The sequence below is a fragment of the Bufo bufo genome, chromosome 2, assembly GCF_905171765.1.
Source record: "Bufo bufo chromosome 2, aBufBuf1.1, whole genome shotgun sequence".
NCBI lineage: Eukaryota > Metazoa > Chordata > Amphibia > Anura > Bufonidae > Bufo > Bufo bufo.
The window spans coordinates 7,492,314-7,514,819 of record NC_053390.1 but is presented as its reverse complement, the minus strand read 5'-3'; the positions used below and the strand labels follow the sequence as shown (position 1 = coordinate 7,514,819).

Here is a 22,506-nt window from a genome sequence, read left to right as displayed (position 1 = left end):
TTTGAGCAACACTGTTTATCAGAGCATTTCAAAGAAGGGATCCATCAATACTCGAAAAAGTCATGAGACAATGGAAGGGAGGAAATCATGTTGCACAGATGTCAAGAATAGAGTCAAGGAGAGTTTTCAAATTCCATACATTATTACCAAATGGACTTAATGCAGAAATGGAACTCTTGTTTCCTGTAGAAACAGGGTGGGTGCCCTTCATGGACGAGACATCGAGGTCAGGCTGTTTTACCAACACCTCGATCTCTCCTCCGTGGGAGGCCCCCACCCCTATACATCGAATTGAATTATCACATCTGAAAATGAACAAAAAGGAAGGAAATAGTGGGATGAGAAAGTCTCTCTTAACAGGTGATTAGTAGACATCTTTTTATAAGATAATGCCAGAAAAAATGCATTTGAACTGCAGGAGAGTTTTTTTTCCCCTCCTTTTTTTTCTAATAGGAATATATATATACAAATAATACAATAAGAGGCAAGAGATGTAAAATAAGAAATGGAGGGTAGATACGGGAACAAACTTTAAAACATATACATTACGCATGTTAAGATATATTATATGCATTGAACAATTAGTTATGGAGAACATATGTTTCTATCTAAATTTGTTGCAAGTGAAATGGATATTTTGTATGTAGGAGGTGAGGTGACTGGGGATTGATATGAGAGTACTGATTCATTTCGGACTTTACAAATGACACCCTCGAGTGATCCCGCCCGATGCAGCCTCAATATAAAAAGCCTCTTCTATAGATTGCAATATAGCATTGAAGAAGGAGTGTGCCAGCTCTGAAACGCGTCTGGTGATTTGTCACAGATGGTGTTGCAGAAAGCTGGAACTTATAACTAAACATCCGACTGGCTTGATCCCAAACTAAGGAGCATATGGGTGAGCCCTATAAAACCCCTAGAGCTCTCCCTGACTGCTATGCCCATGCAAAGGTCTTTATGGTAGACGATTGCATGCCCACGTACCTTATACTGTGTGACACCTGAAAACCCTGTAATAGTGAGGGGACACGACCACCGGCTCCCTGCACTTAATACGGACGGAGTCAGGGTCACCTACAATCAAGCCAGCAAAGAAACACAAATAAACGAAAAAGATTTATCTGAGGAATCAGCAGTAGCAGCCTCCAGCAGTGAACAACTCATCCAGGAAGAAGTATAAACAGCAAAGTGAGGCAGTATGGGAGGGAATATAAAGGGAGACAATTAGTGTAAATAGGTGACAGCTGGGAGAAGGAAAGGAGATGACAAAGTGAAACCAAAACAAAGAACGTCATGCAAGAGGTAGAGAAGAACGTCTAACAGACCTTCTCACAGAACTGGCGGTGACATGATTAAACAAATCCAATCTAAGAAGATCCCTTGAAGAATATTTGCAGAGATTGATAACTGCAGTTATAACCTATTAAAAGAAAGAACACTGCTATTTACAGAAGGTAACAGCCCCAGATCTAGCAGTGACGGAGCAACCCGGAGTAAAGGCAAACTCACTAACACGTGGGAGGACATCGCTACAGCTACACCACCCGGCATATGAAAAGCTACTCCCAGTTTAAACATCAAAGCTACAGCCATTGAAAATATCAAGGCGGTAGTAAAGCTGCATAGCAGCGATAATAATAATATCCAATTATATGGACATTAAGCAGAGTATGAAGATTCAGGAACAATACAGACTAAAGTAATGATCGAAGGAACACTATCACCTACCGTACTTTATACTGGGCAAAGTGAAGGACATCTATTGAAGCAGATTATACTGTATATCTTTAGTTGATTATAAAATAATAACTATAGATCACGGATCACTATATTTATATATTTTTTCCTTTCACTCTTTTTCCTCCTTTTTTTCACCAAGTTTTTCACAATCACTGGAATAATGAAAACATCCATTTGATCAATCATGTTAAAAATTAATTTTCTGCATCAATTATGAAAATAGCGATTCGGACATAATCACTGGACAACAAAATATTGAATTGGTTCCTTTGGACAATTTTAAATTTTTTATATATTTTTTATCAAATTTTTATGTATGAAATATTGATTTGTATATGTTGGAATTTATTAAATATATTAACTGTACTTAATTTTTTTTATACATTTAATTAACCCCTTAAGGACTCAGCCCTATTTCACCTTAAGGACTTGGCCATTTTTTGCAAATCTGACCAGTGTCACTTTAAGTGCTGATAACTTTAAAACGCTTTGACTTATCCAGGCCGTTCTGAGATTGTTTTTTCGTCACATATTGTACTTCATGACACTACTAAAATTGGGTCAAAAAAGTTAATTTTTTTGCATAAAAAAATACCATATTTACCAAAAATTTTAAAAAATTTGCAAATTTCAAAGTTTCAGTTTCTCTACTTCTGTAATACATAGTAATACCCCCAAAAATTTTGATGACTTTACATTCCCCATATGTCTACTTCATGTTTGTAGCATTTTGGGATTGATATTTTATTTTTTGGGGATGTTACAAGGCTTAGAAGGTCTGAAGTCACTTTGCGAGGCTTACATAATAGAAACCGCCCAAAAATGACCCCATTCTATAAACTACACCCCTCAAGGTATTCAAAACTGATTTTACAAGCTTCGTTAACCCTTTAGGTATTGCACAAGAGTTATTGGCAAATGGGGATGAAATTTGAGAATTTCATTTTTTTGCCTAATTTTCCATTTTAACCCATTTTTTCCACTAACAAAGCAAGGGTTAACAGCTAAACAAGACTGTATCTTTATTGCCCTGACTCTGCCGTTTACAGAAACACCCCATATGTGGCCGTAAACTACTGTACGGGCACACAGTAGAGCGTAGAGTGAAAGGTGCGCCGTTTGGTTTTTGGAGGGCTGATTTTGCTGGACTGTTTTTTTGACACCATGTCCCATTTGAAGCCCCCTGATGCACCCCTAGAGTAGAAACTCCATAAAAGTGACACCATCTAAGAAACTACACCCCTCAAGGTATTCAAAACTGATTTTACAAACTTTGTTAACCCTTTAGGTGTTGCACAAGAGTTATTGGCAAATGGGGATTAAATTTGAGAATTTAATTTTTTTGCCTAATTTTCCATTTTAACCCATTTTTTCCACTAACAAAGCAAGGGTTAACAGCCAAACAAGACTGTATCTTTATTGCCCTGACTCTGCCGTTTACAGAAACACCCCATATGTGGCCGTAAACTACTGTACGGCCACACAGCGGGGCGTAGAGTGAAAGGTGCGCCGTATGGTTTTTGGAAGCCAGATTTTGCTGGACTGTTTTTTTGACACCATGTCCCATTTGAAGCCCCCCTGATGCACCCCTAGATTATAAACTCCATAAAAGTGACCCCATCTAAGAAACGACACCCCTCAAGGTATTCAAAACTGATTTTACAAACTTTGTTAACCCTTTAGGTGTTGCACAAGATTTAATGGAAAATAGAGATACAATTTCAAAATTTCACTTTTTTGGCAGATTTTCCATTTTAATATTTTTTTTCCAGTTACAAAGCAAGGGTTAACAGCCAAACAAAACTCAATTTTTATGGCCCTGATTCTGTAGTTTACAGAAGCACCCCATATGTGGTCGTAAACCGCTGTACGGGCACACGGCAGGGCGCAGAAGGAAAGGAATGCCATACGGTTTTTGGAAGGCAGATTTTGCTGGACTGGTTTTTTGGACACCATGTCCCATTTGAAGCCCCCTGATGCACCCCTAGAGTAGAAACTCCTAAAAAGTGACCCCATTTTAGAAAGTACGGAATAAGGTGGCAGCTTTGTTGGTACTAGTTTAGGGTACATATGATTTTTGGTTGCTCTATATTACACTTTTTGTGCGGCAAGGTAACAAGAAATAGCTGTTTTGGCACGTTTTTTTTTTTTGTTATTTACAACATTCATCTGACAGGTTAGATCATGTGGTAATTTTATAGAGCAGGTTGTCACGGACACGGCGATACCTAATATGTATACAATTATTTTTATTTATGTAAGTTTTATACAATAACTTCATTTTTAAAACCAAAAAAAGTTTTAGTGTCTCCATAGTCTAAGAGCCATAGTTTTTTCAGTTTTTGGGCGATTATCTTGAGTAGGGTCTCATTTTTTGCGGGATGAGATGACGGTTTGATTGGCACTATTTTGGGGTGCATATGACTTTTTGATCGCTTGTTATTACACTTTTTGTGACGTAAGATGACAAAAAATGGCTTTTTTTACACCGTTTTTATTTTTTATTTTTTACGGTGGTCATCTGAGGGGTTAGATCATGTGATATTCTTATAGAGCCGGTCGATACGGATGCGGCGATACCTAATATGTATACTTTATTTTTATTTATGTAAGTTTTACACAATCATTTCATTTTTGAAACAAAAAAAAATCATGTTTTAGTGTTTCCATAGTCTGAGAGCCATAGTTTTTTCAGTTTTTGGGCGATTATCTTGAGTAGGGTCTCATTTTTTGCGGGATGAGATGACGGTTTGATTGGTACTATTTTGGCGTATATGTGACTTTTTTGATCACTTTTATTACCTTTTTTGGGAAGTAAGGTGGGCAAAGTAACATGACCGTTTTATAGATCAGGTCGTTACGTGTAGTGTAGTGTTGGGCCTTTTTATAGGTAAATGCATTGATATCCAATTCATTATTATCAAAATGGATGTTCATTTCCTTTAAGAGCCATGCTCGACTATAGTTACAATTTTGTATGTCTTGAGTAGGCCAATTTAAGGTCACACAAAGGTTTATACTTTTCAGTGTTATCCTTCCCATGAGTATACCAGTCTGAGAAGAGGCATCCTTGTTTACTTACTTAAATTTATGACGGGAGTAAAAGATAAGCTTTATGCAGCTGGTGATAATTACCTATACAATTAGGCATTTATAAATGAAGCAAAATACATAATATGTGTGTATTCATTTATTGAGCCTTAGTTAGTCCTTAGCATAAGACAATCAGTAGGACATATATATATTACTTTATATTATATTGTTATATGTTACGAAGACAACATGTATCCAGTATATATATATTTCTCATTAGGGGAATATCTGTCTCAAGAAGAGTGTCTGTGAAGATGTGTATTTTGTAACCGTTAATCACATCTTTGGTATGACAGAGGAGGTACTGATATCTCTGTGAGAAAACAAGGGAATTTACGATCCACAAATAAACAGTGTGAGAAACACTAAGTGAGACGCCTAGAGGTCTGTCTCTAATTGCTACAAGTGTCAGAATTAATCCCTATGGCTTTGAATTAAAGCTTCTAAGGTCAAAATGTATATTCGGACTTATATAAGTTAACCCTTTATACTATGATGCAAATAGCTTATACAGCAGTGCCACCTATGTGTCAGTAGGTGACATTACAACAGTAGCAAAAATGCATTCTGGGTAGGGTTATGATGTCACATTTTATCAATGGTCACGCCCATCCGACAATGATTGGAAAGTTCCCAAACAAGGAAGGTGTGTCTAACTGATAAGTTTGGGATCATAAGCCATACACAGGAAGAGAAGGAGAAAGAAAGAAAGAAGGAGAAAGGAGAGGAGGAAGGAGAGGAGAAGTTGAGGTCTATCAAGATGAAAGTCATGGTGAGATGCACTATGATGGACCACCCAGCTTTCCTAGGAACAGAAGTGAGATTCCTACTAGGACTTGGTAAGAGACACAGAAAATGATATTTCATTTTATTAAGACTAATTTGATAGTGTGGGTGAAATTATACCATCTAGATTGGCGAATAAATAAATAATTAAATTAATTGATCATCTCCATATTCAGATGTAGTCTTAGGATATTGTGAGGCTTCATTCTACCTGCAGAAGAATCTAGACTCATAATCTAGCAAAGCATTAAATGATTGCTTATATATATATATATATATATGTATATATATATATATATATATATATATATATTGATAGAACATTCTTCGCCAAGCTAAGTGATGGATTCCCACAGGAAGGATTTATTTCAAGTCCTCCCATTTAAGATATGGTCTAGCAAGATCCTAGATCCCTGTTATTTGTCTTAATAGTCTTACCAAAGTGTATGTGAAAATAGTCCAGGATGGGGCGGAAGGATAAAGTTATCTCTTCTAAGTTATATCCTTGAATGGATTTGCCCATCTTGAAGTCATGTGATGTGTAGTTGGTTAGAGGGGGGTGGAATGTATTTAGCATTCTATAATGATGATGTCTAGGATTAGACATGCCTATCCTGATATCATGAGGTTTTCTCTGAACAGAAGTAATGTATATAACTTATGTTCATATTTTGATATCCTAACCTAATAATAGCTTGGTTATAATGTGACAAGTTATTTCCACTCACATGTATTGTTAAGCTTGTAATGCTTTATATTAATGCTATATATATTCATTTGCATGTATCATTGTGTTTATTTACTTATATATGTTTATAACCTTGTAACCAATAAATCTGCATATTTTTATAATACCTGTGTATTATTGTATAATGCAGAACTACATTTTATCATTAACATCATCTCACGTCAAAAAAAAACTTATTTATCTGAGGAAATAGTCGGACTCAGATGTGAATTGTATCAATTAGGTTGTCTACAATTCACCAGGTCATGATTTTAAGAATTTATGACAAATTTTATAAATTTAATTTTTTTTATGGTTAATTATTTTTATGACCATAATTAATAATTCTTAATTGAATTATTACCCACCGACATAAATGGAGGCCCCAGCGAGAATATGATTGATGAGATGACATATTAATGATAAATTGTCATGTATATTGTTGCTGGCATTAGAATGCTACAGCCAGATCACGTTTACAACCCTTAGAAGGGCGTGGTCTATACATATTTAATATTAATGTCCTGGTACTGAAGGGGTTAAGCCCATACCAGAACCGCAGATGAGTTGTTGCAGTAAAGTGTTATTACACGAATGCAACCAGTGCATGACATGTAAATCAACTCAGGAGTTGTTTGTCTATGCTAAACATAATTGATGTTTTTGTATCGCCAGAAATTAATAGTAAATTGTCCCAAGATAGGGAACAGATGTAGGTCTCATTAGCCTAGGCGGTACAGGGTCCGGTTCTAGTCCTTTGTTTGACTCAGGAACCTTCCTATTAATTCCTGGCCAGTTAACTCCCATAGTTGGAGATTTACCCGCATATACAGGGAGGTTGAGTTTAGTAGCTCAGGGCGTTACAGGAAATAGAGGAACTTTATACATAAAGTCTGACCCAATATTATTGATAAATAGAATCTATAAGAGAACAGTTTTAAATAGGTTAATTGCTATGTATGCTAATGTAACCATGCTTTCTTATAGGATCCTAATGTACAATTTGCAATTGCTGCAGATATGATAATCCCCTAAGGGGGGAATTGTTTTTTTATCTCACTCTGATTAATCGTTTCAGAATTTTTTATCTATTTGTGAATTATTATTTTTTTAAGCAGAATACCTAAAACCTGTGAATTTGTTTTGTAGTGAAAAGCGCAAAACTGTATTTAAATAGCTCTGTTAACTAACCCTAATTGCCTTAAAAAGTCTCCTAAGGGAGGGGTAAGGAGCACTTTCCTAAGTTTAGATAGATGTCAGTGAAAAGGTCAGAGGTCGCAGAGCTGCGCTGCGAGCTGATTTCTTAAGTCAGCCTAATGGAAAGGAAGAGTAAGATTCTCCCAACTTCATTGAATGTAAATTCTTTATCTCATAAAGTGAATAAAGAGTAAAAGAAAAGTTATTTAATACTTTGCTGACATGGGAATGTCCAGTAAATGAAGCAAACTGCTTCATTGAAATTAATTATAGCAAGTCAATAAATGATTAATGATATTGATTACTAATCAATTTTTTCCACAGGATAATTAACATAATGTTTGTGTAGAGTTTTATTTCAGTGTTAAAAACGCCAAGAGCTGAACTGAGATTGAAAAATCTAAAATTTGAAGATGGAGACACATCATAAATTTCATATTGGTGATTGGTGGTGGTATCGTATGACTGAAAAGAGACTGAACAGTTATACTAACCATATTGTTTGTCTTTCAATTATGACTAACTTGTCGTCACTGTATTCCATGTAGATATATGGACGCATATATATTACTCTGTTTCGAGGTAGTCTCAAAGTATTAATTGGGTTATTATCCTAAATAGGCATAACACCTAAGGCTATATTAGCCTAGCAAAGGAAGAATAGTTATATCTATTCATGGTACACTGTAGTTTGTTTTCTTTGAAAAAAAGAAAAAATATAAAAGTCCTCAACTTGCTGCTGGCTAAAGTATGGCATATGTCAAAGGCCTAAAATAGGCAGGTATATGTTTGATAAAGTTTTTGCTGCGTTGTTTCTCATACTGTCTGTTGTTTTCTTAAGCTTAGATGATGACCCAAGATGGGATCACGTGTAGATGGACGGACAGATGGCGGAATCCTAAAAGTCTTTGTATCCGGAACCAAGAGAACCTGAGGTCAAGGCTATCCGTGACGCAAGAGACGTCCAGTCGGAGCCAACCCAGATGTATCCAAGATGTATCCAGGAGGGACAAGTGGGCAGAGCCCCAGGAGATTCGACAGCCGCTGCAAAAGTACATCACACCAGTGCAACATGACAAAGTATTCGAGATCGCAGATATGAAGATATGATGCCAAGCACCGCTCGCTAAATCGAGTTGCCAAGTTGCTGACAAGCCAGGAAGCTATTACTTCCAGTTTTTCATTTTAGCAGCAACGTTATTAAGTTAGAGGACCAAAGAAAGATCTTAACTAGAGACACGTTTCCAGAAAGTCCAGAAAACGACCGAAACGTCTTTCTCTCTACAGTGGTCATAAAAGAAAAGAACGAAACAATTGTATAATATGCGTTCTATGCGTTTATCACTTATAAAAGGAACATAACCTACTTGTTGTTAAACTAATCGTAAAGTTTGTGTGTTAAGTTTGTGTCGTAAAAGTACACACAAAATTGTGATTAATTTATTCCAAGGTAAAACCTGCATTCCCCAATCCATAATGATTTGGAGCATTTAGCCCTTTATTGCATTTCAGCCTATTCAACCTTCTAATAACGAAATTGAATATGCTGAAAAGGGGGGATTTGTTGGGCCTTTTTATAGGTAAATGCATTGATATCCAATTCATTATTGTCAAAATGGATGTTCATTTCCTTTAAGAGCCATGCTCGACTATAGTTACAATTTTGTATGTCTTGAGTAGGCCAATTTAAGGTCACACAAAGGTTTATACTTTTCAGTGTTATCCTTCCCATGAGTATACCAGTCTGAGAAGAGGCATCCTTGTTTACTTACTTAAATTTATGACGGGAGTAAAAGATAAGCTTTATGCAGCTGGTGATAATTACCTATACAATTAGGCATTTATAAATGAAGCAAAATACATAATATGTGTGTATTCATTTATTGAGCCTTAGTTAGTCCTTAGCATAAGACAATCAGTAGGACATATATATATTACTTTATATTATATTGTTATATGTTACGAAGACAACATGTATCCAGTATATATATATTTCTCATTAGGGGAATATCTGTCTCAAGAAGAGTGTCTGTGAAGATGTGTATTTTGTAACCGTTAATCACATCTTTGGTATGACAGAGGAGGTACTGATATCTCTGTGAGAAAACAAGGGAATTTACGATCCACAAATAAACAGTGTGAGAAACACTAAGTGAGACGCCTAGAGGTCTGTCTCTAATTGCTACAAGTGTCAGAATTAATCCCTATGGCTTTGAATTAAAGCTTCTAAGGTCAAAATGTATATTCGGACTTATATAAGTTAACCCTTTATACTATGATGCAAATAGCTTATACAGCAGTGCCACCTATGTGTCAGTAGGTGACATTACAACAGTAGCAAAAATGCATTCTGGGTAGGGTTATGATGTCACATTTTATCAATGGTCACGCCCATCCGACAATGATTGGAAAGTTCCCAAACAAGGAAGGTGTGTCTAACTGATAAGTTTGGGATCATAAGCCATACACAGGAAGAGAAGGAGAAAGAAAGAAAGAAGGAGAAAGGAGAGGAGGAAGGAGAGGAGAAGTTGAGGTCTATCAAGATGAAAGTCATGGTGAGATGCACTATGATGGACCACCCAGCTTTCCTAGGAACAGAAGTGAGATTCCTACTAGGACTTGGTAAGAGACACAGAAAATGATATTTCATTTTATTAAGACTAATTTGATAGTGTGGGTGAAATTATACCATCTAGATTGGCGAATAAATAAATAATTAAATTAATTGATCATCTCCATATTCAGATGTAGTCTTAGGATATTGTGAGGCTTCATTCTACCTGCAGAAGAATCTAGACTCATAATCTAGCAAAGCATTAAATGATTGCTTATATATATATATATATATATATATATATGTATATATATATATATATATATATATATATATATTGATAGAACATTCTTCGCCAAGCTAAGTGATGGATTCCCACAGGAAGGATTTATTTCAAGTCCTCCCATTTAAGATATGGTCTAGCAAGATCCTAGATCCCTGTTATTTGTCTTAATAGTCTTACCAAAGTGTATGTGAAAATAGTCCAGGATGGGGCGGAAGGATAAAGTTATCTCTTCTAAGTTATATCCTTGAATGGATTTGCCCATCTTGAAGTCATGTGATGTGTAGTTGGTTAGAGGGGGGTGGAATGTATTTAGCATTCTATAATGATGATGTCTAGGATTAGACATGCCTATCCTGATATCATGAGGTTTTCTCTGAACAGAAGTAATGTATATAACTTATGTTCATATTTTGATATCCTAACCTAATAATAGCTTGGTTATAATGTGACAAGTTATTTCCACTCACATGTATTGTTAAGCTTGTAATGCTTTATATTAATGCTATATATATTCATTTGCATGTATCATTGTGTTTATTTACTTATATATGTTTATAACCTTGTAACCAATAAATCTGCATATTTTTATAATACCTGTGTATTATTGTATAATGCAGAACTACATTTTATCATTAACATCATCTCACGTCAAAAAAAAACTTATTTATCTGAGGAAATAGTCGGACTCAGATGTGAATTGTATCAATTAGGTTGTCTACAATTCACCAGGTCATGATTTTAAGAATTTATGACAAATTTTATAAATTTAATTTTTTTTATGGTTAATTATTTTTATGACCATAATTAATAATTCTTAATTGAATTATTACCCACCGACAGTAGTGCATTTTATTTTTTTAATTTTTATTCAGTGATGAATGTTTTTTTTTTTATCTTAACTTTTTTCACATTTTTTTTACTTTTTTTTTTTACCCAGACCCACTTGGTTCTTGAAGATCCAGTGGGTCTGATGTCTGTATAATAGTACAATATATATTACAATATATATTGTTCTGTACTGTATTTTACTTACACTGAACAGATCTATGCCTTCAGCACAGATCTGTTCAGCACCATGGACAGCAGGACGCCTAAGCAGGCGTCCTGTTGCCATGGGAACCTTCCCCGTCTGCCACAACTTCGCAGACGGGGAAAGGTAAGAACAGGGCTGAGGGGGGCTGTCGGGGGGCTCTCTCCCTCTCCATCGGGGGGTCTGCAAAGGCACAGCAGCCCCCCGATGGAGAGGGAGGGAGCTCCCTGACCGATGACAGTTAACTTTTTCCATACAGCGGTCCGTACGGACCGCGGTATGGAAAGGGTTAAACGGCTGACATCGCAGCGCAGATGTCAGCCGTTTATACCAGGGTGCCAGCAATGTGCTGGCACCCTGGTATACCCACTAGAAGCCAACGATCATTCATGGGGAGGCGGGCGGGGGATCCCGATCCCGCCTGCCGCACCGCCTGCCTCCCGCAACGCCCCCACCGCATGCGACACAACCCCCCACACCACCCGCCGGCATCAAATCATGCAGGGGTGCAGGGGGGGTGAAAAATATTGATTATAGGCACTCAAAAGTTTCTGATCCCCGCGGTCAGGGCCCGCGGGGATCAGAAACTGCAAAAAGCGCAGCAAACCGCAGGTCTGAATTGACCTGCGGTTTGCTGCGATCGCCGACACGGGGGGGTCACATGACCCCCCCTGGCGTTGTCACAGGATGCCGGCTGAAGGATTTCAGCCGAAATCCCGTTCTGATTAACCCCTGGGGCGCCGGAATACTGATTTCAAGTTAGGACGTACCGGTACGCCCTGAGTCCTTAAGGACTCGAGAAATAGGGCGTACCGATACGCCCTGCGTCCTTAAGGGGTTAAAACGTGGGTTTTCAGTACAGTCCTGGATGATAGAGTGCATGTTAATCCAATTAACTCAATATATGTTTTATTGTAAGGTTTTTCAGGGTAAAGCTTTTTAGAGCACCTTATTCCATAATTCAAGACAGGTGAGATACCACATATCTATCTATTACTTAAGCTTTATGTGGTAGTCTGATCAGATAATGGTGACATCACCACAGGTCCTTCACCACCTGTTCTCCTCTCCTGAGCTCCGCCCCCTGCAAAGATCACATTACAGTGACATCACCCCAGGTCCTTCACCAACTCTTCTCTCCACTGCTAAGCCCTGCCCTCTGTACTGATCACATGACAGTGATGTCACCCCAGGTCCTTCACCACCTCTTCTCCTCTCCTTAGCCCCGCCCCCTGCACTGATCACATGACGGTGACGTCACCCCAGGTCCTTCAGCTCTGGCAGTGCAGCAGATACTGGGCAGGTCCTGGTCAGTAGTCAGGGCTCTTGTTCTCTCTGGTATCAGCCATTCCTCCAGCCTGCAGGTAAGATGAGCTGTGAGGAGACAGTGTGGTGGAGAGCTCAGACATGTCACCTCTGGAGATTCTCCTTCATTACACACACGGAATCCTTCTCCGCTTAGTATGATGGGGGAGGAGTAGTGGGGATAGTGGGGGTTGTCATCATTCGCTGCCCCCTGACTGTCCTGGTGAGGGGCCCCTGCATCCTGGGAGGAGAATGAATGGAGCGGGGGCCCAGCCTGAGCTCAGCTCTCTCCAGTCTCTTCTCTAGGAGTTCTGGACACAGCTGAGCACAGCCCAGAGGTGGGACCTGCATCTATCAGACATTTATCTCCTGTGGAGCCACCAGAGATCTCCATGTTGGGGTCCCTGGAATCCATGTGGTGGGGGCTCTGAGAAGCGGGGCCCCTCCAGGCTCAGGAAGTGCGGTTCTGGAGGTGACATCTGGCCTTGTCCCCTGGATGATTTCCTCTTCTCATAAAGGCGCCTGCAGTACTAGAAGCCTCCAGTTCTCTCCTCTTCTCCTGAATGACCACCAAGGATGGACAGGAAGGAGATCAGCAGAAGAATATTAGACCTCACCTTGGAGATCATCTCCCTGCTGAGCGGAGAGGTAAACTTTTCTAGATTTCTCTCCTCTTTATTGTATTCTGTAACAAGTCAGACATCGGGAAGGAGAATCCATCATAGGAAGTGATAGGAAGAGTCCAGGGTCCTGGAGAACGGCCTCCAGACCTTCCAAGTGACGGAGAACCTGAAGATCAGCCCCCAATATGGTGAGTGATGTGTCATGTGACCAGAGACCAATAGTCATGTTGTAGGAGCCATGAGAAGGTAAGTAGGCACGTTGTACCAGGAGGAGAGGACGGAGGAGAGCACATGGTTTATTCCCTAAGTGTCTCTCTCCATCCACAGGAGTACACAATAGTGAAGAAGATATCGGGGGACTGTGTGACTCCCATCATCCATCTCCAGGAGTCAGGAGGGCGGAGCAGGACCCCTCCCCCCATCACAGAGCCTCCCCCTCACCCCCTGATACATGAGCAGAAGATCCTAGAACTCACCCACAAGATGATGGAGCTGCTGACTGGAGAGGTGACACTGCTGGGAATGCTGGGAAATTCTCCAGTAACAGCACTGGAGGGGTCTGGGTGATGACGGTGTCATTGTGTTGTCAGGTTCCTATAAGGTGTCAGGACGTCACTGTCTATTTCTCCATGGAGGAGTGGGAGTATATAGAAGGACACAAGGACCTGTACAAGGAGGCCATGATGGAGGAGCACCAGCCTCTTATATCACACGGTAAGATCCGTCATGTGCAGTGTATACACGTGTGTGCAGTGACATGTAATGGAGGAGCTCCAGCCTCTTATATCACAAGGTAAGACCCGTCATGTGCAGTGTATACACGTGTGTGCAGTGACATGTAATGGAGGAGCACCAGCCTCTGATATCACAAGGTAAGAGCCGTCATGTGCAGTGTATACACGTGTGTGCAGTGACATGTAATGGAGGAGCACCAGCCTCTTATATCACAAGGTAAGAGCCGTCATGTGCAGTGTATACACGTGTGTGCAGTGATATGTAATGGAGGAACACCAGCCTCTTATATCACAAGGTAAGAGCCGTCATGTGCAGTGTATACACGTGTGCGTAGTGACATGTAATGGAGGAGCACCAGCCTCTTATATCACAGGGTAAGAGCCGTCATGTGCAGTGTATACATGTGTGTGCAGTGACATGTAATGGAGGACCACCAGCCTCTTATATCACAGGGTAAGAGCCGTCATGTGCAGTGTATACACGTGTGTGCAGTGACATGTAATTGAGGAGCACCAGCCTCTTATATCACAAGGTAAGAGCCTTCATGTGCAGTGTATATACGTGTGTGCAGTGACATGTAATGGAGGAGCACCAGCCTCTTATATCACAAGGTAAGAGCCGTCATGTGCAGTGTATACACGTGTGTGCAGTGACATGTAATGGAGGAGCACCAGCCTCTTATATCACAAGGTAAGAGCCGTCATGTGCAGTGTATACACGTGTGTGCAGTGACATATAATGAAAGAGGTACCTTATTTCTTCTCACATTACATGAGTAACGAGATGTCTATACACTGCTATGGTAGTTAGTGTTCAGATATTTTTAGAACTCCCAGTGCGGAGAGCAGAGGGGGGCCACACATGCTCATCCTCTTTTCTGTTACTTTGGGGATCCGTTCTGGAGATAGGTGTAGGTTACAGAGGTGAGACCCGCACCTTTCTGACATTGACGGCAATACCCCTTTAATTCTCGCCCCAGCAGAGACTCCAAAATTAATTCCGACCCCCAGACCACAAAATTTAAACAGAACTCCAGACAGAATTATAGATTAACACAGGCCCCGAGACCTCAAAATAAGCTGTCAAATTCATTCAGACTCCAAATTTATGCAGACCCCAGATTTAACCCCACTTCATTCTGATCTTATTACTCCCACCCACCTTCCCCTAATTTTAGAAGGCAGACCAGATAAAAATAAAAAAACTCACTTCTCCTCTTGTGCTCTGGGTGCGGCTGGCGCTGTGTTTTCTCTAGAGCAGGTGTGTCGGCGCTCCTCTGGGGTTTTGGTTAAAGAGGTGACTAAAAACCCAATAGTCAATGGTCTGTCTGAGCTCCAAAGATCCTGTGTAAAACACTTAAAAAATTATTTAAAAATGTTTTGTATGCCCAACAAGGGAACTTGAATTTACAACAGTGCTATTGTTGGTACAATGCACTGTAATAGTCATCTATTGCAGTGTCTTGTACTGACACTTTGCCTATCAGACTCTACCTTTTGGCTTCCTGTCGGTAGACTCCAATCTTCAAATCCATGATTATCAGGAAGCTCCTGTCATATGTGATTATTGTACAGACACAGACGTCTCAGTGATGATTCCCTGCACTCACAGGACACTTCATTAGGTCCATACAGACCGTATTGTCATGTCTATGAATTCAGCCTAAGACATCTGCTTTACCTCATGGCACATTATCTTCTTAAAAGTGGACTGCTGCCCTGATCCGATTATCCATAACAATGTTACATTTGGTCTCTCGGTAGATTTTGCAATACAAACTGCGTGTAGTATTGAATAGATCTCTTAGACCTGATGAAGCCGGTGTACTTACTTTAAAATTCCATGTCCAAAGGTTAATAGTACAATGAGCATTTTACAAATCCAGCTAGAAATTGAGTGTGTTGGTGAGTCTTCCATTTCCAAGCTGTGCTCCTATAGATGGACAAGCTCCTGTCAGTGCGCCTCCTCCCCTGCTGCTGATATCTCACGCCTGCTCAGTACAAGCAGCAGTAAAATAATGCAGCAGATGGATTTATAAGCTGTAATTCCACACTGAAACTGCTGCTGAAAAAATGAGGGATCGTTCACTACAGAGCCAGGTAAACCACAGCCTATACTGTGTGAGATTTCAGCAGAAGTTCCTCTAAGTGGGCAGGACACGAATTCTTCTAGTGAGTACACCGACATCATCAGGTCTAAGATCTATTTAATAATGAATGCAGTTTGTGGTGAGGAAAGTGGTGACGGATATTTTAAGGGAAATTGTTGTATTGTGTTGGCAAATTATAGGACTGGTTGTCAGACGTGGTCGGGCTTTTCACATTTTTCAGTATTTTTAAGCGTTTCTTTAATATATGTAATAAAAATTATGACTGGGTGTAAACTAGAATTCTAACTTATTACTTCGTTAGTAAGTTATAGAAAGCTTTATCAGGCTAGAATCACGCATGCAGTGTTTCGTGTTGATTTAAAGCAGATGGCTTATACCTGATGGCCTTCCTGGTGGATCCAGTTCCTGGCCAATAGGTATGTTATAAGTTTCTATTCTTTCTTTAATCTTAACAGAAAATCCCAGCAAGAATTCTGATGAAAAACCAGAAGATGAAGATACCCTGCAGCACTCTTCAGGAGAAAAGCTAATTACCCATAATGTACATCCAGGACTTCATAGTACAGATCTATCATATAATCCTCCTAATCATGAGGAACTTTCTCCTAACCAGTCACAGAATGTTACCACTAGTACTGGTCAGAAAGGGGGTGAAAGAGGTAGCAAAGAGTTTGCATACACCTCAGGAATTTCTACACACACAACTCGCACAGTAGAGAAGCCCTACTCCTGTTCAGAATGTGGCAAGGGCTTTACAGATAAATCAAGTCGTGTTAGACATGAGAGAAGTCACACAGGAGAGAAGCCATATTCATGTTCAGAATGTGGGAAGTGCTTTACAGAAAGATTCAGTCTTGTTAAACATCAGAGACGTCACACGGGAGAGAAACCATATACATGTTCAGAATGTGGCAAATGTTTTACATATAAATCATATCTTGTTACACATCAGAGAAGTCACACAGGAGAGAGGCCATATTCATGTTTAGAATGTGGGAAATGTTTTACAGTTAAATCAAATCTTGTTACACATGAGAGATGTCACACAGGAGAGAAGCCATATTCATGTTCAGAATGTGGGAAATGTTTTGCAAAAAAATCTGATCTTGTTATACATGAGAGAATTCACACAGGAGAGAAGCCATATTCATGTTCAGAATGCGGGAAATGTTTTACACAGAAAGCATTTGTGGTTATACATAAAAGAAGACACACAGGAGAGAAACCATATTCATGTTCAGAATGTGGGAAATGTTTTACATATAAATCAAATCTTGTGACACATGAGAGAAGTCACAGAGGAGTGAAGCCGTATTCATGCTCAAATTGTGGGAAATGTTTTACAGTTAAATTAAGTCTTATTACACATGAGAGAATTCACACAGGAGAGAAACCATTTTCATGTTCACAATGTGACAAATGTTTTATCTCTAAAGCACAACTTAGGAATCATCAGAGAAGTCACACAGGAGAGAAGCTGAATAAACATTGAGAATTTGGGAAATATTTGAAACGAAAATCAGATGTTGATAGACATCAGATAATTCATATGTGAAACCATTTTCACATATTTTAACCTATCAGGTTATTTGTCAGTCAATAAGCAAGTTTATGTTTTGGTTGGAACTATCCTGGATCTCCTAGACATAGGTAGTATCCATGGAAGAAACATTGTGGATATAAGGAAGAGAAGAAGAGCCTTGTTTACCTCCAGAACCGTGAAGATGAACTGTCCCCATGAACCTTGCTTCTTATCACTGTATTCACACCTCCACCCACACTGCGGGAGAGAATGACATGGGGGGGGGAGTAACGACGCTCCGTGGAATTGTTTTATAACTTGTGTAGACATATTTGATCGTCATTCAAACAGTCTTTAAATGGGTTGTTCAGACCTGGAGGCCTTTCTGGCAGACCCCCCCACTGTGGCTGGACCTGCAGAGGGAATCATACTTACCTGATCCCCACTACTGGATCCTTTGCTCCCCTTTCCCCTGCAGATATTGGGTTTCCCTGTGTCAGCATCCACTTCAACACAGGTCATGTGGCTGTTTCTGTCAGTAACTGGCTGTAGAGGTGATATGTCACCCATATGTCAAGTGACTCAGTGACATCACACATGGGTCATGGGTGACATCACTTCTGTGCCCATTCATTGGCAGCAGCCACGTGACTCGCGTCAAAATGGATATTAATGCAGAGAGACCCGAGATTTGTGGCGGAGGAGTGAAAGACCAGAACAAAGGCAGGCGGAATCGGGTAAGTATGATTCCCTCCAGAAGTCCGACCACACTGGAAGATCTGCTGGAATGGCCCCCAGAAAATCTTATATTTGCGCTACAACAGTGTCGCTATTGTTCCCTTTATCAATGTCTTATGTATATATCTTGTATATTTGTTAGGCTGTAACCAAGGTCTGGTATGGACCGAAACTCTAGTATTGGCTCCGTAATTGCTTAGCTGGAGCATAAAGTAAAAGACCCTTCACTTGCATCTTATCTTTGTATGTGCTGTGGTTTCATCATGGATAGAGTTTCTGACATTTTGGCTGATATACTTTCTACTAGTGCTGTGGCATTCATTGGTCCTACAAACTACGGGCTTTGTCAGTGAATCACATGTGTGCTGTCTGTTTTCTCCACGGACGGCACATGTACACATTGATTTTAGTGTGTTTATTCACACATCAGTGTTTTTCCACTGATCATAGAGACACGCACTTCAAATATGCAAAAAGAAAGAGTCGGGCGGCACTGCTTGGATTCCAGGAATATACATAACCCGGAAATCCCATGTACCCGTGCAGTTATACCATCCGTGGTGCTCAGCCAAAATATAGTCCTCAATAATTCTCAAGTAGCAGAGTAAAGTGTTAGGCGGCACTCACCATTTGTAGAAAAGTTCCTTTATTCGTCTAAAAAAGACAATACAAACATGGCAGGGGCATACAAACTTTCCTGCAGGTCATAGCAGCGACGGCCGTTTCGCGCTAAATTGCGCCTCTTCTGGCCACTGACATAATCACGTCTCAGGATTCAGGATTCCTCGTTTATAAGCTTCCTGGCATTATTGCCATGGGAGTAAACACATCTTAATTAATCATCACATTACATCATGAATACTAATTATAAAAACAGTTATTTTTATACTCCAGCGCAGTTTTTGCTTTCTCTTTGCTATTTCCCAATGTTTTAGGGCCTCCGCAAACCAAAAACAAAAAATAAGACCTGACCACCTCTGCCACTGGGATGTCCGCCTCCTGGCTCAAGATCGTTATGTCTTATATTGAGTAGAGAAGTATACCGGGCGCACCCAGCCATTGTTGTACTAGCTTGTGCGTTCTCTTTGCTATTTCCCAATGTTTGGTGGTTGACAGTTACCAACCAACCCCCCCCCCTTCCCAAAAAAAATAAAAAAAATAAATAAGAATTACAATAAGACGACCCATTTTGCATCCATCTAACAAATCTGGAAGAGGAAATTCTTCTGTGTAGCGTGTCTGTGAAAATCAATATTAAAAAAAAGGGGTTTTCATACGTGGACTAAGACTGTTCTGTATGGAGTAGCAATTTTATCTATCTCAATGAATAGGAGCCCCATTTCAGGTTGTAGTTCAAGGTTTTGTTTAGTAAATGTCTACAATCAAGTCCCTGGTGGACCTCCAGAATGGTGCAATCTTGGGACAGGAGGCCGTGCACCCACACTGCCTCCAGCAGTAGGGAGATGCAGAAGGGAACATGGTCTGGAGTCAGGTAGGGGTATAGTACCACGTTTTAATAATCGCTTCCTGATATGCCACACATCTAAAGGCTGTAACGGTCTAAAGGCCATCTGCCATTAAGAAACCCTTGAGGACTTCTGCAAATCAGTTTCCCACTTCAGAAGAGGAGAGGTCTTGACAAAACCTGCCTTTTGGGTAAGGCTACTTTCACACTCGCGTTTGGTGTGGATCCGTCATGGATCTGAACAGACGGATCCGTTCAGATAATAAAAACATCTGCATCCGTTCAGAACGGATCCGTTTGTATTATCTTTAACATAGCCAAGACGGATCCGTCTTGAACACCATTGAAAGTCAATGGAGGACGGATCCGTTTTCTATTGTGTCATAGAAAACGGATCCATCCCCATTGACTTACATTGTGTGTCAGAACGGATCCGTTTGGCTCAGTTTCGTCAGACGGACACCAAAATGCTGCAAGCAGCGTTTTGGTGTCCACCTCGAAAGCGGAATGGAGATGGAACGGAGGCAAATTGATGCATTCTGAGCGGATCCTTTTCCATTCAGAATGCATTAGGGCAAAACTGATCCGCCAGTGTGAAAGTAGCCCAAGAAGATAAAAAAGAAAAGGGAAATCCCTCCTTTCTTTCAGGATCTGTTCTGGAGGTAGCAAAATGCCTCACGAGGAATGTATTATGGGTCTAGGCTGTGCTGTCCCAGGAGAGATCGGATCTGAAGGAATTTGTACAAGTCCCTGTATGGAATACAGTAGGCAGCTTGGATATGAGAGAAGAACAGCTTGCTGTCTGGGTCCTGCATATCCTTAACAACAACTATATCCTTCTCCTTCCGGGACTGCAAGTCCAGGTCAGGTATGTGACCTATTAGGAAAGTTATGGGGATGACAGAGGCAGGAATGGAGCTATTTTTGTCTGAGACAGCCAGGTATTCCTTCCAGGCTTCAACCGGACAAGTGTGAGCAGCGAGGCTCAAGATGCCATGCACCACCTATCAGTGGGGAGCGGAGAGGCCTAACGCTAGTCTCTCAACTGACACTCTGTACTTTTCAGCTGAGTCATGCCACCAGTGCACTTATTGGTCCAACAAGCAGGCCTGTTAGTAGTGCTTCATATTCAGGACCCCCAGTCCTCTGTCACGGATGAAGTTAGCAGATAGCTGGAACATATAAATAAACAAGCGACTGGCTTGATCCCAAACTAAGGAGCTTATAGGTGAGCCCTATAAAACCCTAAAATCTCTCCCTGACTGCTATGCACATGCAAGGGTCTGTATGGTAGACGATTGCATGCCCGCGTACCTAATACTGTGTGACACCTGAAAACCCTATAATAGTGAGGGGACATGACCACCAGCTCCCTGCACTTAATACGGATGGAATCAGGGTCACCTAGAATCAAGCCAGCAAGGAAACACAATAAAGTAAAGGACTTATCTGAACAAACAGCAGAAGCAGCCTCCAGCAGTGAACACTTCATCCAGGAAGTAGTATAAACCGCAAAGTGAGGCAGTATGGGAGGGATTATAAAGGAAGACTATTAGTCGAAATAAGTGACACCTGGCAGAAGGAAAGGAGATGAGAAAGTGAAACCAAAACAAAGAACATCATACAAGAGGTAGAGAAGAACGTCTGCCAGACCTTCTCACAGAACTGGCGGTGACATCCTCTCACTGCCCTTGGGAATGTCAAGATGTGATATGCTATCCTAGGGTGTTTGGATTCCCAAATAAAGTCCATCATTTGCTTGCGAGCCTTCGCCTGGGATGGAAATGGGAAGGTTTCTAAAGAGGTAGAGAAGCTTAGGGAGCAACACCATCTTTCAAATTTCTTTTTATTGGGTAAGAAAAAGAATGTTACATATCCGACCCAAGTAGACGGTACAAGGGTTCGGTGCACAATGTTAACATGTTATTGAACAAATATGTATAGCATAAGTCATGTCATACAACTTCAGAAGTTAATAGATCTGTGTAAGGTGCCATACCTTTTTTATACTATAACAATACAAACAAAAGTATTGAATGCAAAAAAGAGGGGTAAGAATCGGGAGGGGGAGATAAAAAGAAAAAGGGTGGAGGGGAGAGAAGTGCCCCCTATCCTCTCCTTGGGCAAGCACATCAATTTTTCTGTATGTTTCAGGTATTCTCAGGCTTTTTTCTTAACATAAAGACCTGTTATTGGGAATTACCTGGGGATTCCAGTTATCTCCACTGTTCATATTGTTGAGATGGTCTCTGTCTAGGAGGGCTCATATTACCTTATCAGCCACATCATGCGGAGTTATTCAGCCTATAGGTCCTCCATGGGCTCCACATTTTAAGGAATTTTTCATGTTCCCTATCCTCCCAACTTGCCAACTCCTCCAAACGGTACAACTGATCTACTTTATCTCTCCACTGTTCCACAGTGCGTGGCTCTTCATTTAGCCATTTCAGTGGGACTAATAGTCTCGCTGCTTGAATCAGGTGAGTAGTTAAATCCCTTCTAGAAGGTCACCAAGCTGGTGTGGGCAGCCAGAGGAGGACAGTTTCTGGGGTTAAGACTATGGGACAATTTAATATATTGTTAATGGAATGTGTG

The 22,506-nt window shown here is 40.4% G+C and overlaps 1 protein-coding gene across 1 annotated transcript; it reads left to right on the top strand.

The window, feature by feature from the left end:
- The first annotated feature begins 14,006 nt into the window (after nucleotides 1–14,006).
- Nucleotides 14,007–17,678, top strand: LOC120989592 (zinc finger protein 436-like). The gene is made up of 3 exons (XM_040417796.1): nucleotides 14,007–14,055; nucleotides 16,642–17,187; nucleotides 17,623–17,678. The coding sequence occupies exons 1-3, from the start codon at nucleotides 14,022–14,024 to the stop codon at nucleotides 17,676–17,678; spliced, it is 636 nt and encodes a 211-aa protein (XP_040273730.1). The 5' UTR covers nucleotides 14,007–14,021.
- The last annotated feature ends 4,828 nt before the right edge of the window (nucleotides 17,679–22,506 follow it).